At 39.0% G+C, this 15,000-nt stretch overlaps 1 protein-coding gene across 1 annotated transcript in view; it reads left to right on the forward strand.

Moving 5' to 3' along the window:
- LOC137977421 (uncharacterized) overlaps positions 1–14,875 on the forward strand; it is a 19,471-nt gene extending 4,596 nt beyond the window's left edge. The window contains exons 2-13 of the mRNA XM_068824662.1: positions 1,201–1,535; positions 1,810–2,086; positions 2,959–3,293; positions 3,577–3,856; positions 6,229–6,364; positions 8,640–8,763; positions 9,876–9,963; positions 11,243–11,266; positions 12,508–12,637; positions 13,273–13,375; positions 14,000–14,081; positions 14,693–14,875. Coding sequence (XP_068680763.1) covers positions 1,201–1,535; positions 1,810–2,086; positions 2,959–3,293; positions 3,577–3,856; positions 6,229–6,364; positions 8,640–8,763; positions 9,876–9,963; positions 11,243–11,266; positions 12,508–12,637; positions 13,273–13,375; positions 14,000–14,081; positions 14,693–14,730 — 1,952 coding nt within the window. The 3' untranslated portion in view covers positions 14,731–14,875. The remainder of the gene's footprint in view (positions 1–1,200; positions 1,536–1,809; positions 2,087–2,958; positions 3,294–3,576; positions 3,857–6,228; positions 6,365–8,639; positions 8,764–9,875; positions 9,964–11,242; positions 11,267–12,507; positions 12,638–13,272; positions 13,376–13,999; positions 14,082–14,692) is intronic.
- The last annotated feature ends 125 nt before the right edge of the window (positions 14,876–15,000 follow it).

A 15,000-nucleotide genomic window follows, 5' to 3' on the forward strand; every position in this document is an offset into this window, starting at 1 on the left:
ACATTTGTAGGAATTGTCAGCGCAAAAGAAACGAAAGCGCTCTTCACGAGGTGAATATAGTACTATTCAAAAGATTGTCCACTCGAAAACGTCTCCCGCTATTCCTTACCAGTCAATGTAATCCCAACCAGCCTAGCCATTCTCAAGTACAATCTACAAAGCGTGATGCCATGGAAGATTTGAGAATGTACACACCGAGGAAAATAACAGCTCATCGGCAACGATCTGTGCTGTTTTGAAGATCAGAGCCGTACCTGGTTGGAAGACTTGCAAATACATCCTCTCCTTTAAAGAGTGCTTCTATGCTATAAAGCCAAGGTAGCTTAAAACTATCGGAGACGCACTTCAATGCACGTTTGAAATCTACCTCATTGACCACCATTTTGAGAATTTAGCTCCAAACGAAATATGAGCCACGCAAATTTTGGTCAGCGTAGATTACTAAATAATGTATGCAAAATTATTCCGGAACACGATTACTAACAGTAAATCACAGACCGTTCCTCTCCGATTTTTTTTTTGAGGGGAGGGGCGGTCTGTACACAGGCTATGAGGTTTCTCAAGTGTTTGTAGAATGATGTCATTATTATTATTATTATTATTATTATTATTATTATTATTATGATTATATTATTTTAATTAAAACTTCTTAGCAGCACGAAGTAAGATATCGCTTTGATGATCCATACGATGTTTTTGAAATTCATATTTAATCAGTACATGTTTCGGATGAAACATCATCCATCGTCAGTTGACAAATGAGAAATAAACTAAAGTTGAGCAATAAATAGTGTAACAAAGTGAGATATAACATGAATAATTAAGGATGAAGGCGAGAACAGAATAAAAACACCCAACCACGAAACAAAACAGAAAAAACCAAACTGTTTAGGCTAAGAAAAGAAACTAATTAGTATGAAAGGGATAAATTAAGATGTTTGACTTGGGAATTTAAAGATGGCTGCTCCCAAAGGATATGCATGGCTTCTTTGATTTTCAAAGAAGCCATGCATATCACGCGATAGAAATCTCAAGCTCATAATCTAATTGTTTATTAGACGTTTGGTGAAGTATAAAGACCGAATCAGTAAGGAAAAGTTCAGCCAAGACTGAAAAATATACAGGGATCTAATTAGGCCAGATTTATGCCATGCTTGAACCTGTTCACTTGATCTGCTAATAATGTTTATCTCATTCCAGACAGTCCTGTTTGCAACACCAAGGCGGATGTGATTTTTCTGATCCAAGACAGTCAAGGTACTTCCCAAGCGACAGTTGGAAACATTAAAACCGTGGTTAAAAGAATGCTGACTCACCTAAGCAGTGAGTCAACTGACTTCAACTTTGCGCTGGCAAACTACGCTTCGTCGGCACGGATGAGTTGTTTCGGAACCGCACAAGAGACAATAAATTACATAGACAACGAATACCAACACGGAGGAAGCGGTCGTAACCGGTTAAAACGTGCCCTGAGCAAAATGGTCTTGAAACAGTTTGAAAAGCGTCCTAGCGACAGAAAAACAGACACAGCAAAGGTGAGATTTACGTTTGGCATTTTTCCTAATTGGTCCAAACTGTGTGACCAACAACTTTAAGTTAACTGCGTGATATCTGGCTTTCAACACATGTTGGTATCAAGGAAATGGAAGATTCGAGAAAAATATTGTTAAACTCGAACCTTAATTATATTATTACAATAAAGAAACATACGCCAAGATAGCAGGTCTCAAAATCAAAGTCTATTATTAAAATTGTCAGTGATCCTGTTTTTCATTTTTCTTATTCACAAAATCGTTTCCAATTTTGAAGATTCTAGTCATATTCTCAGACGGGAACACGGTGGATAAGAATGGAGACATTATGGACACATTCCAGCTTGAAAAAACAGCTAGGTTATTGAGAGTTGACAACAAAATCAAGATAGCTGGCGCCCTTATTCCCAACACTGAGAACACACCACGAATACAAGAGTTAAAAGGCATCGCCACAGAACCAGATGACGCCATAGAAGCCGATTTTTCTGCTTACCTTGACAAGATCGTAGATCTCCTAGAAACCCAAATAAAGAGATTCGCTTGTCCTTATGGTAAGAAGCTGTCTTTTGTTCAGTCTCTGTATAGAACTGGCAAGTAAATTGCAATAGCCTTCATGAGTACGTTTTTCCCAGTACAGGGGTGAGAGAGGGGAGTAGTAGCAAGTTAGGAACACTCCTTGGAATTTTTAAATGGGATTTATTAACCACTTTTCTAAATTTCGAAGCAGTTTGGGGGCGAAATTTGTCGTTATCCCGGCAGACCCTGGCAGTTTCCTAATTTAAAAAAAAAAAAAAAAAAACGCCAAAAAGCACTTTGCAGTTGTATCTTTTGTTTTAAAACCAGTGAAATTAGTAAGCACACCATTGTACTTTTAATGCAGATATCGATCCTAGTTTTGTAAGGTTCAAAAACCTAAAATTTGACAACATTATTAAATGGGTAAAGTTATATACCTTTGCAAAAATCGCCCTCTTCCTAAGAGTTTCAATGCCCTGTTTTTACTTAATTGCAACATACATAAATACGATACTAGATCTCGAATTAAGATTTTTTTTTTCGTTTGCTCCTACTATGGAGCAAATGTAAACAAATTCTCACTCAGTTTTCAAGGCCCCAGACTAGCCTTATTGGCTGCCCTGGCCTTCCTTGCCTTGGCAAAAAAAAAAAAGGGCAAAAAAGAAAAAACAAAAAAACAAAACAAACAAACAAAAAAATAACAAGATCAAATATTATGCGTACATTCTTAAGAGGCGGATAACGACAAAAAATATACATCGTATCCAGCGCCTACTGAAACAATTTGCCACTGACAACGCCTTAATTTATTATCACATAGTTGATCAACAGTAGATTAAGTATACCATGTGATTGTGCGGAAGATCTGCAGGAAAAATGAAACAGAGAAAATGTTGTCTAATTACAGGTTTTTACTTTTGCACGGACAAGACGGATGTAATTTTTCTGTTGCAAGACAGTCAAGGCATTTCCTCAGAGACAGTTGAGAACTTTAAAACGGTATTGAAAAAAATTAAGACTAAACTAAGTGGTGTGCGAGCTGACTTTAACTTTGCTGTGGCAAAATACGCTACCTCGCGGCAAATGAGTTGTTTTGGAAGCGCAGATGAAACAGTCAGTTACATGGATAACGAATACCAGCACGGAGGAAGCGGCCTTAACCTGTTAAAACTTGCCTTGAGTAAAATGGTCTTGAGACAGTTTGAAAAGCGTCCTGACGACAGAAAAGTGGACACGTCAAAGGTGAGTTTTAGTTTTGGCTATTTTCTGTTTTGGTCAGAAACTGTGTGATCAAAAAATTCAAGTTATCTGCATTATCTCAGGGTTTTATCAAAACTGGTATCAAAAAGATAGAAAATTTGGGGAAATTGCTAAAAGAACCAGGTCTCAGTTATATAATTGCAAAACTAGAAACTCACCGCAAGATCTTTATTTCCACCGCTGGGTCTTTATTTCCGAATACTTTTGTTCAAAATGTCAGTGTTATTTTTAATCTTTATTCAACAAATCGTCTGCAATTTTCAAGATTTTAGTCATATTCTCAGACGGGAACGCACAGAATGAGAATGGGGACATTATGGACACCTCCACACTCGAGCAAACAGCAAATTCGTTGAAAGGCAACAACATTGATACGATTGGTGTCCTTATTCACAACACTGAGAAAGCGTCACGAATACAACAGCTGAAAAGCATCGCCTCTAAACCAGATGACGTCATAGATATGAATGGGGCTAGGGTCACCAGTTATAACAACATCGCCGACCGCCTGGCATTTCGGGTGAAACGATTGGTTGGCTGTCTTGGTGAGAATCTTATTAAATTCATTCTCTATTTTCCAATTCTCCATAATTCCCCATAAAAATAAAAATGCCTCTAAAAGTTACGCGTACGCTTATCATATTTGCGGAGCATTATGAAATTTCTCAGTTAGTACGCGCGTTGTGATTGGTTAATTTGGCGGGCCGTATTCTCCTGTACGGTCCACGAAAATTTTAAGCTGTTTTCGTTGCCAAAATATTTCCTGATTTATCCCTTTTTAACCCTCTTATCAAGTAATAGTTTAAAACTTTCTTTTACTTCTGAAATTGTGAATTAAAACTTGCTAACGATTTAAGAGTCACTGACTTATCAACGATTTCAAATTGACTCATTTTGTTTTCGAGGTGCGTCAGAAATTCGAAGCCGCTTCGCGTGAAATCGTTCCAAAACCCGTCAGACACACAGCACAGATTAAATTAATATCTTACCAACCTCGTTTTCTCGGTTCGTAATGTAAGTTACGGATCCTCGTTTTTCCCTTCGATTTACGGCCCGCGCGCTTCGCGGTTGGACAATAAATCGACCATAAACAGTAAGGTTGTCGAATTGAGTTAGTAAGTGGTATATATGTACCATGATGGCTAAGCTACTGAAAACTCTTGAAATGCATTAAACAATGATCCAGTTTTAAATAAACAAGTTACAAACTGAATCACTGGATAATGCAATTCAAGAGTTTGACACGGCCATCATTGTATGTGAATTATTATACCAAGCTCTACAAATATTGCAAGCATATGCGTAATTTTTAGAGGCGTTCTTATTTTTACATTATCTTATACCTATTCCAAGCGTCGTTTCACTGCCGTTCTGACCTAAATTCAAGGATTAAATTCAACTTAAGCACGGCAGGAGCGCAACGTTTGAAACCACTCCTGAAGTTGGACGGGTTGAATTAAGTTCGGCACGACTATTTAACACGACAAAACTTCCCGTGCCGCAAGGCAGTTTGAAACCGCAATTTGGTTTTTAACGGCGTGCTCTTGCCGTGCCGAATTGAATTCGTAGCCTTTTGCAGCAGCTGCCGTTGCTTTCTAGCATTTAAAATATTCTTCAGCCAAGCAAATTTCTTCCGATCCTTCGGCGCGACTGAATTAAATTCGATGTTTGAAACCACTGCCGTTCTTTTGTCATGCCACTGGCGAGCCAAATTCATTTGAGTTCCGTACGGTAGCAGCACGAAGTTTGGAACAGGCTTTAGGTTTCTATATTTTGGGGGCGTTTTAAGTCAAACAAATTACTTCACTCGCCCTTGTTGGATATGAGATGATTTGAAGTTGCTTGTTGGCTAACTATAATTTCACATGCAATGTGTATTCGCGAATAATTGATAGATATTTAATCCAAAAACTCAGCATAATTAATAACAGGGCCTGGAGAGTACCTCCAGTTTATTTTATGCCAATATAAAAGACTTGTATGTGGACTCTGGCTTAGCCTGTTCCAGGCTCTCAGATAGTCGAGAAAACGAAAAGAACTGCGTGTGAAAAGCGAGTGGGGGCTTGGGTCGAGGCGAGGCGGGAGAGCCTGTAAGCATCTTTTTAAATTCTTCATTCCACCCACTTTGCAAATAACCTTTCGCATGTCAAAATGTCAATGTCAAAGTGTTGAAAAAGGGCGGCATTGTGTGGTCCCACGCGAGTTCAAGCGCAATTCTTTTATTGTTGTTCAAAGGTGATGCGTTAATTCTCGCTTGTGCGAGTACGTTAGCCAGAATTTAAGGCACTTTTACGAAAATAACTTTACAAGCGAACGAAGGCATTGTCAAAGCAACCGGGAAACGAGTGTCAAGGAAATCACTTACGGGAGATTTAGCAAATTCGACCAAAAGACACGACCAGTTCGAAAGCTGTGAGTTCCCGACGCTCTGTTGACTTTTCCAAGGAAAACAGAAATCTGACCATTGAAGTTTCTGGCCTAGATGATAAGTTGGTCTCATCAATAAACTTCAGCTCTGATGCATCAGGACAACCGATAATGAATGTGAAAGATTGATATTTCATGTGGATGGCTTCAATTGCATTTGCAGTATACAGACACGTAGCCATCACCTTCGCTTCCTGAAAATCGCTTGATCTTTTAAAGCTTTAAGACATACAACGGAAATACAAGCCTGCTTTCGGCAAATCGCAGAAATTTAATTGACCCTAGCTGGTGAATTCGAATACGCAGCCAAGTATTGCTTAGAGATGCTTACAGGCTCTCCCGCCTCGCCTCGACCCAAGCCCCCACTCGCTTTTCACACGCAGTTCTTTTCGTTTTCTCGACTATCTGAGAGCCTGGAACAGGCTAACTCTGGCTAGTTTCGATGCGCCTACTAAAAAAAATTCGTGACAACTTTGTTTTTTTCCTATAGTTAAGTACACAGTGAGAGTTAACACCCCGGACTCACATGTGAAGAGTGACTACGAACTGACTGTAAGGATCAGAGGACAAGGGAAACAGAAAACTGCGGATCATGTCTTCTACGAGACAACACAAGTCAGGAAAAAGTATGTAGCACTGACAAGAGTGCTTGGCATACGTACTTTTCGTAGTCATCTTTTGTAGCTTTGTGCCAGTGGCTCTCCCTACTAGATTTCAGATTTTTCAGATTTTTTATTTATATGCACTGTTTACAAAATTTATAGCATTAACAGTATTTAGAGAAATAACATCAATTAAAAAGAGAAAAGAAATATAGCAATACAAAGCCAAAATAAAATGTGCTTAGTGACCGCTTTCGTGTTGGTTAGTTGGTTACTGACACGTAAAAACAATTGACACGACATATTAATTACCGTGATCATAGTTAATAGATGTAGGCTGGTTATGAAACTCGACAAGTTTCTTTGTTTCATGTTTTTGTTCGCTTTTTTGTTCTTGACCCTGCACAAAACCCGACAAAAACATGCTTTTTTCAGAAGGATAAGTAATCAAAAGCTTCGACTAATTTTGAAATTCCCAGGGTTTCATAACCAGTCCCTAGATTAACTATGCCGTGATAGACATCAAAAAAATTACAATGGAAAGAAAAAATTTATAAACAATAAACACGTAAAAGGATGGCAGAACATAGATAAGCTGTATGCAGAACATAAGAAGGTTACGCAGAAGAGTAGGATTGAGTGTTTAGAAGGTATAGTTTATATTGGTTGTAAATATGGAACGAAGTGTAAGGCAGTTTTTTAGAATTTTGTTGGAATAGTTTCCCCAAGTTTAGATGAAACAAAAGCGAAACTAGAGGTCCCATAGTTATTGCTTGCTTTTGGCCTATGAAAATTTAATGGGCCATTTCCGAGTTGCTGTTTATCTCGGTTTCGAAGTGAGTCTTGGTGCTCAACTATTGTAAGGGAAATGAGTTTGATTTGCATAAGAATAGTACGCAAGTCATTTCCATTTGAATGGTTGTGCACTAGGCTTCGCTTTGAAACTGAGGCATGCAGCAAATCGGAAATGGGCTATTCAAAAGCAAATCTGGTATTGCGGGCATCTATCTCAGAGAGGCTTGTTGGGATGTTTGTTGAGCCATTTAGAATATTATGCATACAGAGAGCCACTTAAAATTTGTGCACATTTTCATATTTGGGAATTCCTAAAAGATTGTAATATGGTGTAGCATTATCTCTGCTATAGGCAAAGAACATGCTTCGCATGAAATTAATTAAAATTATACGTAAGCTAGTTTTACATGCACTACCCTAGGTTATGGTTGGATTGGATAGGTATGGATAAATGAGAGAATAATATATCTGTCTCAATGTATGAAGGTCTGCAAAATATCTAAATTTAGAGATAAATTTATTCTAGGACCTTCTAGGGTATAATGTTTGGAACAAAATATGTTTGCAACGACTTCGCTGTGAGAATTTATATCTCTTACTACGATTATCAGTTGGGTAAGGCGCAATGGAACTTTAGTGACGAAGTTTTGGACTTGGAATTACGGTGTTGCCATTGGCTAAGTCCCTCGTTTTCAATGGTAACAATGCGCTTTGCTGCCAGTGACTTCAAAGGTCGACAGGTTGCCACTAGAAACGGAGCTAGTTGCCGTTGACAACAACACAAGCTGAAGGTTACAGCCTGGTCACCAAACTTTCGTCTTACTCAACTGATTGTAGTTGTGAGGACAAAAATGAATTCCACCCGCGTCCACAAAACGCGATTCCGTTTCCTTCTAAGATTGCTCTTTAAACGACCACCCCTACCAATTCAAATATTTACAAATACATTGGCTGAAACCTTATGTCAGGTCTTCCTATTTATTTTGAATGTGAGCTTAGGACTGTGTTGGAATTAACGAGCAGAACAAGACATCACGTCTTAGAAACAATACCAAAACTGTTAAATCCCAGTAGTTTGACATAACAGTTTTTACGTCAAACTACAATGATCGAACAGTTTTTGACGTCGTTTCTAAGAACAGGTACACGCTGTTACAAGCCTTTCCGTCACGTGATCTTTTCAGCCAATACTCTCTCTCCTCTCGGGGGAGGACTAACTGTTCCAAGTTGTAGCAGACAAGCCCTGGGGTACTCCCCGGGCTTAGGTGGGGATGTTCAGTGCGTTCGTTGAAACTCTTACCCTAATTTAGACCAGAGTATAGTGACTTTCGATTTCGATTCAGCTCTCTATATCTGGACTCGTTCCACCAGGAATCCCTTCAACTGAACCTGCTTATATATGTCAGTTCCCTGAACTTAAGGCAAACAGAAAAGCTTTGAACTGTAAATTTTAGAATATCGGTAAGTTATTTGAGTTATATCGTCTGTTGTTTTTTTTTTTTAGCAACCTATATGTGATTGTATCAGAGTTTTATGATGTTGATGTTGGTACTGTGAAGAGGATTGAGATAAAACCAAGAAGAGTCGTAAACAGCTTTCTCGGAACTGGCACCTGGAACCTTAACGAGGTAAGGCAGGTAAAAGGTAAAGTATGCATACAAGCGAAGTGGCTCAACAGGCCGGAGTTTATCCCAGTTTCAGTAGCATGAAACGACTAGTAGTATTTCTACTCCCCCTGGATGGGATGCAAGTCCATCGCAGGGTTATCTCCAGCATTACATTCCCGGTACCCATTTACACACCTGGGTGGTGAGAGGCACCGTGATAGTTAAGTGTCTTGTCCAAGAACACAACGCAATGTTCCCGGTCAGGGCTTGAAACCGTACCGCTTGATCCGGAGTCGAGGGCACTTACCATGAGGCCACCGCGCCTCTCACATCTTAACGAGGAACAGCAATGTACGACTGTTTTTATTATTATTAACATTAAGTACAATGCGTTGCTCAATTATATATTATTACTTTGTTTCTATGCGTTTACTGATTTATGAACGACACATAAATTACCTAAAACACATTACTTCTTCACTTACCTACTTACCTGCCTACTTACTTAATTTACTTGCTTACTCGCTTATGTTCGCCAATGTGGATTAAAAGACCGGTTTATATCAACAAACAAGCGGAAAATGTGCGCATTTTTCGACCTGGTATCTGCAGTAAAAGTAATAAACAATTATTGGATGAGGTTTTTGTGATATCCGGAATAATCAACGTCGAGGTAAGTGTTATCAGCCTCAGCCTTCGGGCTCGGCTGATAACACTAACCGAGACCTTGATTATTTCGGATATCACAAAAATCGAATTTAATAATTATTGTATTATACACTGTTTTAAAGAAAATAGCGACAAACGCATGATCGTACCGAACAAAGTTTATTTTCGACAAGCCATGTTCTTACTTCGCTGTACGTGAACTTGACATTGCTCTTGGAAATCATGCATTGCGCATAGGGTTAGAGTGGGGGGGGGGGGGGAGGGAAGTACTTCTAGTCGCTTCATGCTACGGAAACCGGGTTAAGGCAATGAGAAGACAGATGGTGATTACAACGTATAATAATAGAAATAATTAGCTCTAAACTAGCCATTAACTTTGTGTTACTCAACTGCCAACTGCCACTCATAGAATAGTTGTTTTTGTTTGGTTTATTTTTGTTTGTTTGTTTGTTTGTTTTTATCAGGCGCAGGTTACAAAGGGAGACGAAATCCGAACTGCTGTGTTCAAGGAAACCATTCCAGTATGGCCGCGAAGGACTCACTGGTATTCTGGTACGTCCTGACACCAAATCTTTACAACAACTGGAAAATATTCTTTGCTTTACAAATCTAATGCCCATTCATACACTTAAAACTCGACCTTATTCAAGTTAAAATTCTCGAATGCACTCATAGATTAGTAAAAGGCCAACAAAACCACAAAAAAGGAACAAAAGAAATAAAGCAAAGAACACGAAAAAAAAATAATAATAAAATAAGAATGGAAGAGACTGAGGTGCTGTATTTAAAACCACTCTATGTCTAAGGTTTCCAAGGGCTATGACAGATTTCTCAACTCCCATATTGTTTGCGGCATAATGAACGAATTGCGAATTGATATTGATTAGGTCACGTGTTTCTGTAGCACATGGTTTAGGTCTAAGCAGTTTCGTATCGGGGACCGTGAATGTTACGCTCGTTTGTTGACGTTTTGCACTTTCCCTACCGTTTCAACGCACATAATACGTAAGTATCAGGCATGCAATTTGCCTTTACCCAGTGAATTCTTTTTTTTTTGGTTCAGTTTTTACCGTAGGCGTAGACGACGTAAATGATTTGATGAAAAATCTCTATGCAAATTGTCCCCAACACATATTACTATAGGTAATCGTATGAAAGAGAGTGCAATTCATGAATACACCCCGACTAATAATTAAAAAATTCCTTGCTTATTTATTATACGCTACCCCCTATATATTAAGTATTGTAATGCATTCGCTTTAAGTCTGATTATGCATTTGATATAATTTATCCACTTTTACTTGTATAGGGTTACTTTGGTATTAGTTACACACGACCCCTTAGGCATGTAATGCTTCTATTTTCATCATGTTGAAGAAAAGGGATTTCATTTACTTACTTACCCCCTCCCCCGAAAATTGCCACTGGCGTGTCCCGTCGTCTCTTCTCGCGGAGGCAGTAGACCTGCTCCTCTTTATAACCTCTACTTTGATTCGTTCTTGTTAATCTGCATCTCTTTTGTTCTTGATGCTACGGGCATTGTTTGTGTTGTTTACTTATTGTTTCGTTTGGCCAATTATAAAGAACCTTGTAAACGGTGCATGTCTGCCCCGCGGAGGAACGTTGACCTGGCTGGATAGGCGGTGGAAATCAAGCGTACACCGGAGAGAAGAGAATAAACCCCCTATTCATGCTCTCTTGGTCGCACTAAGAGAGCATGAATAAGAGAATTATTCCCCTTAGTGGCAACTGGGTATCCCAATATTAAAGTGTATAACAAACAGCTATATAAAGTAAATTTAATACAATTACTTCGTATTTTGCTTTGCAGCAAGTGCACGGCTTAATCCCTACGGTAAGTAGAATGGGAATGAATCAAACAAAGTGTAAACAAATTTTTATTATTATGAAAAAAATTAGTGAGTTAAAGTTAAGCAACCGTTCTTATAAGAGTACTTGGAGCTAGAAGTCGCTGAGGTCAGAAGGGTCGAAAGCTTTTAATCCTCAACTGCTTAAAATGTATTTATTATATAAACTGCAGTGTTTACAAAGATGTCCAATTTAGCACGTTAAAAATTACAATAATTTTACTATAATGATATTAATGACGTAATGTTTGATGTAACGGCATGCTTGACACTTTAACTGTACTTAAATTTGTTGGTGAATGATCGAAATATCTTCTCCGAAAGTCATCTGCAACTTCGATAATCTTGGGCAATTTTCGGAAAATATCTTCGGAAACGTGGCTGCCAACTGCCCGGAACACGTGGCGCTCAAATGGAATATTTTCTTCAGAGCGGAAGTGATGATCAAGCGTCCTAATAAAGACTGCATAGGGATCTTGATTACCCGCCGGATCGGGGTCGACAACACCTTTGAAAATATCCTGTACCTCCATTCCTGCATAGTGCAGAAGCTGTGAATGTTTCTCCCTCGCGTTATCTAAGCCTTTTCCTTCGGCGTAATACTCGAATGCTCGTTTCCACTTCTTCCAGTTGCTTGCCACTTGTGATGAAGATCCCGATAGATCTAGCGTTGGAAGGGCTCTCTCAGCCATTGAGGCAAATCCTCGTCGCCAATGTAGTGTTTGTAATCGAAATAAAACGACAAAAAGTCAGTAATCCCAGCACAACAGCCTTTTTTAATCAACAACAACGTCCAACTGTGGTCTCCCGGATGTGGGCTAGTTCCCAGTACACCATAATAGTCACGAGTGTTTTACTGGAAAATATATCAAAACCACATCCGGGACTCCAGTGGTGTATTTTCCATATCCTCAGTAGTGAAAATATCGATTATTTCACTGATATCAAGTTTGACCCTTGAACTGTACTTTTAAAAATTTGTTGGTATATGATCGAAATATCAGATATTGGATATGTGCGATAGACTATATTGATCACTCGAAGATATATTCCATATCTACGCGTGCCCATGTATTATCCTCTGCTGCGCTTACTCGTAAGATACATGTATAGAGTTGAACACTGGAAGTTCCAGATCTATACGCGCTCATGCATATTTGTATTATTCTAGAATTTCATGGCGTACTCTTTTCATATTCATGACCATTAATGTTGTTTATTTCAACAGTTTCCTACTCGGTCAGAGTTTACGGATCGGACACAGATGCTGAAAATATTAACTCAGTGGCCGTTAGGATTATAGGAAAAGATGACTCAAGCACTAAACTTAAATACTTGACCGACAAAGCTACAGAAGGGTATGAAATGTACCTCAAACACCTCGAATATCATCAAAACTGCTCCGCTTCGCGAAAGAAAAAAAAATTGCTGCGCGTCGTATTTTCAACTCTCTTCTCGGTGTTAGATATCGCGATGAAACACTGTCTCTTACGTTTGATATATGACACATGGCTTCTGCCCAACTGGCAGTGCCCCGGTCGGGGGGAAGACTTCCGGGGTTGCGATCGTACCTGTTCATGGATAAAATTCGTGATTTGGTATAGCGTAACATATTTAATAATTTGACCAATGTTTATCCTAGCAGCTGGAAACAAAATACGTTTGAAATCATATCTCAGAGAGAACTGAAGACTTTTATAGGTGAAAAAGGAGGAGGCAGGGTGGTCGAGTGGTCAGGGTCCCTGACTTGAAATCCAGAGGTCGCGGTTTCAGGTCCCGCTCTGACCCCTAAGCTGGAGTTGTTTCTCGGTAGACGCTAGTCTATCGATGGTCGGCGATTGTAAAACGAGTAGCACTGGGGTCGAGAACTGGGCTTCCTTTCAAAATTGCCGACGATTACTCTCTTCAAATTTATCTCCCTTACAATTGCATGAAGGGTAAATCTGTAAAAATAGGTTCTTATTACTTCTTTTCACTTTTTGATTCTCTTTAGGAACCAACTTGTCATCAAAGGGAGTTTCAGGGATATTAACGTGGGTCCTATTGAGTGGATTTGGGTAAAACCACGGACAAGTGCTGATTGGACTCTTAAAGAGGTACAGTGATATTTCCGGTAAAAGTATTGTGAGTTACGTAGTTTAAAAGGTTAAGATTCTGGCACATGCACCCTGAATTAATGTTCCCCTACAAAGGGAAAAATTTTGGGAGGTTTTCAATACACCTTTCCCGCATTCCTACCAACAATAGCACCAGAGCGAGGTTGGGGTGGGCATTTTCATACATCTGCCGTATTTTAGTCCACCCTGACCTCGACTTGACGCTATTGTTTATTGGAACGCGGGAAAGGTCTATTGTATGTTGTAAAACCAAAACCGATGACATCGCCCTGACCAATCATGAAGGAGGTAGACAGTCCAGTTAACCAATCCGCACACTCAAAGCAAATGCATTTAGCCGGCCCAGAGTTCTGGACAATCTATGCAAACCACTTGTACAGGCCCCCAAATGATCCCCGGACTGCAAATCATCCCCAAATTGTACCGCAAATGATCCCCAGGACCAGAAAATTCGCCTCACTATTTGAAGCCATAATGTAAAACCAAAGAAAATGGTCTGCTGCATGATTTACTAACACTAAACTAAAACTTTACTTTTGCCATTACATCGTCTTAATAAATTCAAAACGTCGTGGAGTAATATTTGTTTTGCTTTTGAAACAGATAAAGATTACAAGGGGAGAAGAAATCGTAACTGTAGTGTTTAATGAGGAGATTACCGCATGGGCTGAAACAAATTATCGAGGTAGGTCAGATCGGCTGACTTGAAATTAATCAAAATAGTATTTATTTTTTGTTCTTGTTGTCATAATTGTCGCAGCTCTCACAAGCTGTTGTTGTTTTTAGGGTAGAAGCATTGTTTCAGTTGTTTGTTTATTGTCCTCTCAAAGGGTATCAAGCCATTCGTATAAGACCATGTGAGAGCTGACACCCGAGCGCTGTTGTTGGCTCCCTAGAATCAAGTTGTTATGGGGACACCCTCCACTTCTCGAATAAAGCTAATTTGGGTTTAAAGTTTCCCATTTAGCGGTCTAAATTACCATGAAAGTATTGATCAAAAAATTTATGACAGTACTTCGAAGATAGAACTGATATTCCTACTTCATTCAAGTACTATTTTTTTCTTTCGATTCCCACTGTGTATTGGTTTCGCGTTTTTCATCTACCTAGAGAAAAATTGATGGCCAAAGATAAATTGTAAAACATAAACTGAGTAAATAAAGCAGTATCGTACTAATAATAGTTGCAAGTAAAGGTAGCTGTATTTATAATACCATAAGCTGATTAAATTTCGACCCAAGACAGACAGTTATTAATTATCAGTTAAATAACATGATTTTGCATTTCCTTTTGCAGGTAGACCACAGGCGTCAAGCCCGCCGTCTGGGTCTTAACGGTCAGCGGAACGGGAATGGAGCACAAAACGCATGCGCATAATCTGCAATGCAAGGACATGAGTGAAAAAAATAAAAGATTTATGTTTGAATATTGTTTCGACTTAATTCAAGTCCAACTCTCAAATTTCTGGGATTCCCAGACGGTTACAACAACAACATTATTGGTACTCATACCTAGAATTAAAATATACAAAAGTAAGTTTTAGTTTTAAAATAAAGTGACTACATGACTGCTCGAAATAACCTTAATGCTGCAGGTTATAGTGA

This window comes from Montipora foliosa, chromosome 1, assembly GCF_036669935.1.
Source record: "Montipora foliosa isolate CH-2021 chromosome 1, ASM3666993v2, whole genome shotgun sequence".
NCBI lineage: Eukaryota > Metazoa > Cnidaria > Anthozoa > Scleractinia > Acroporidae > Montipora > Montipora foliosa.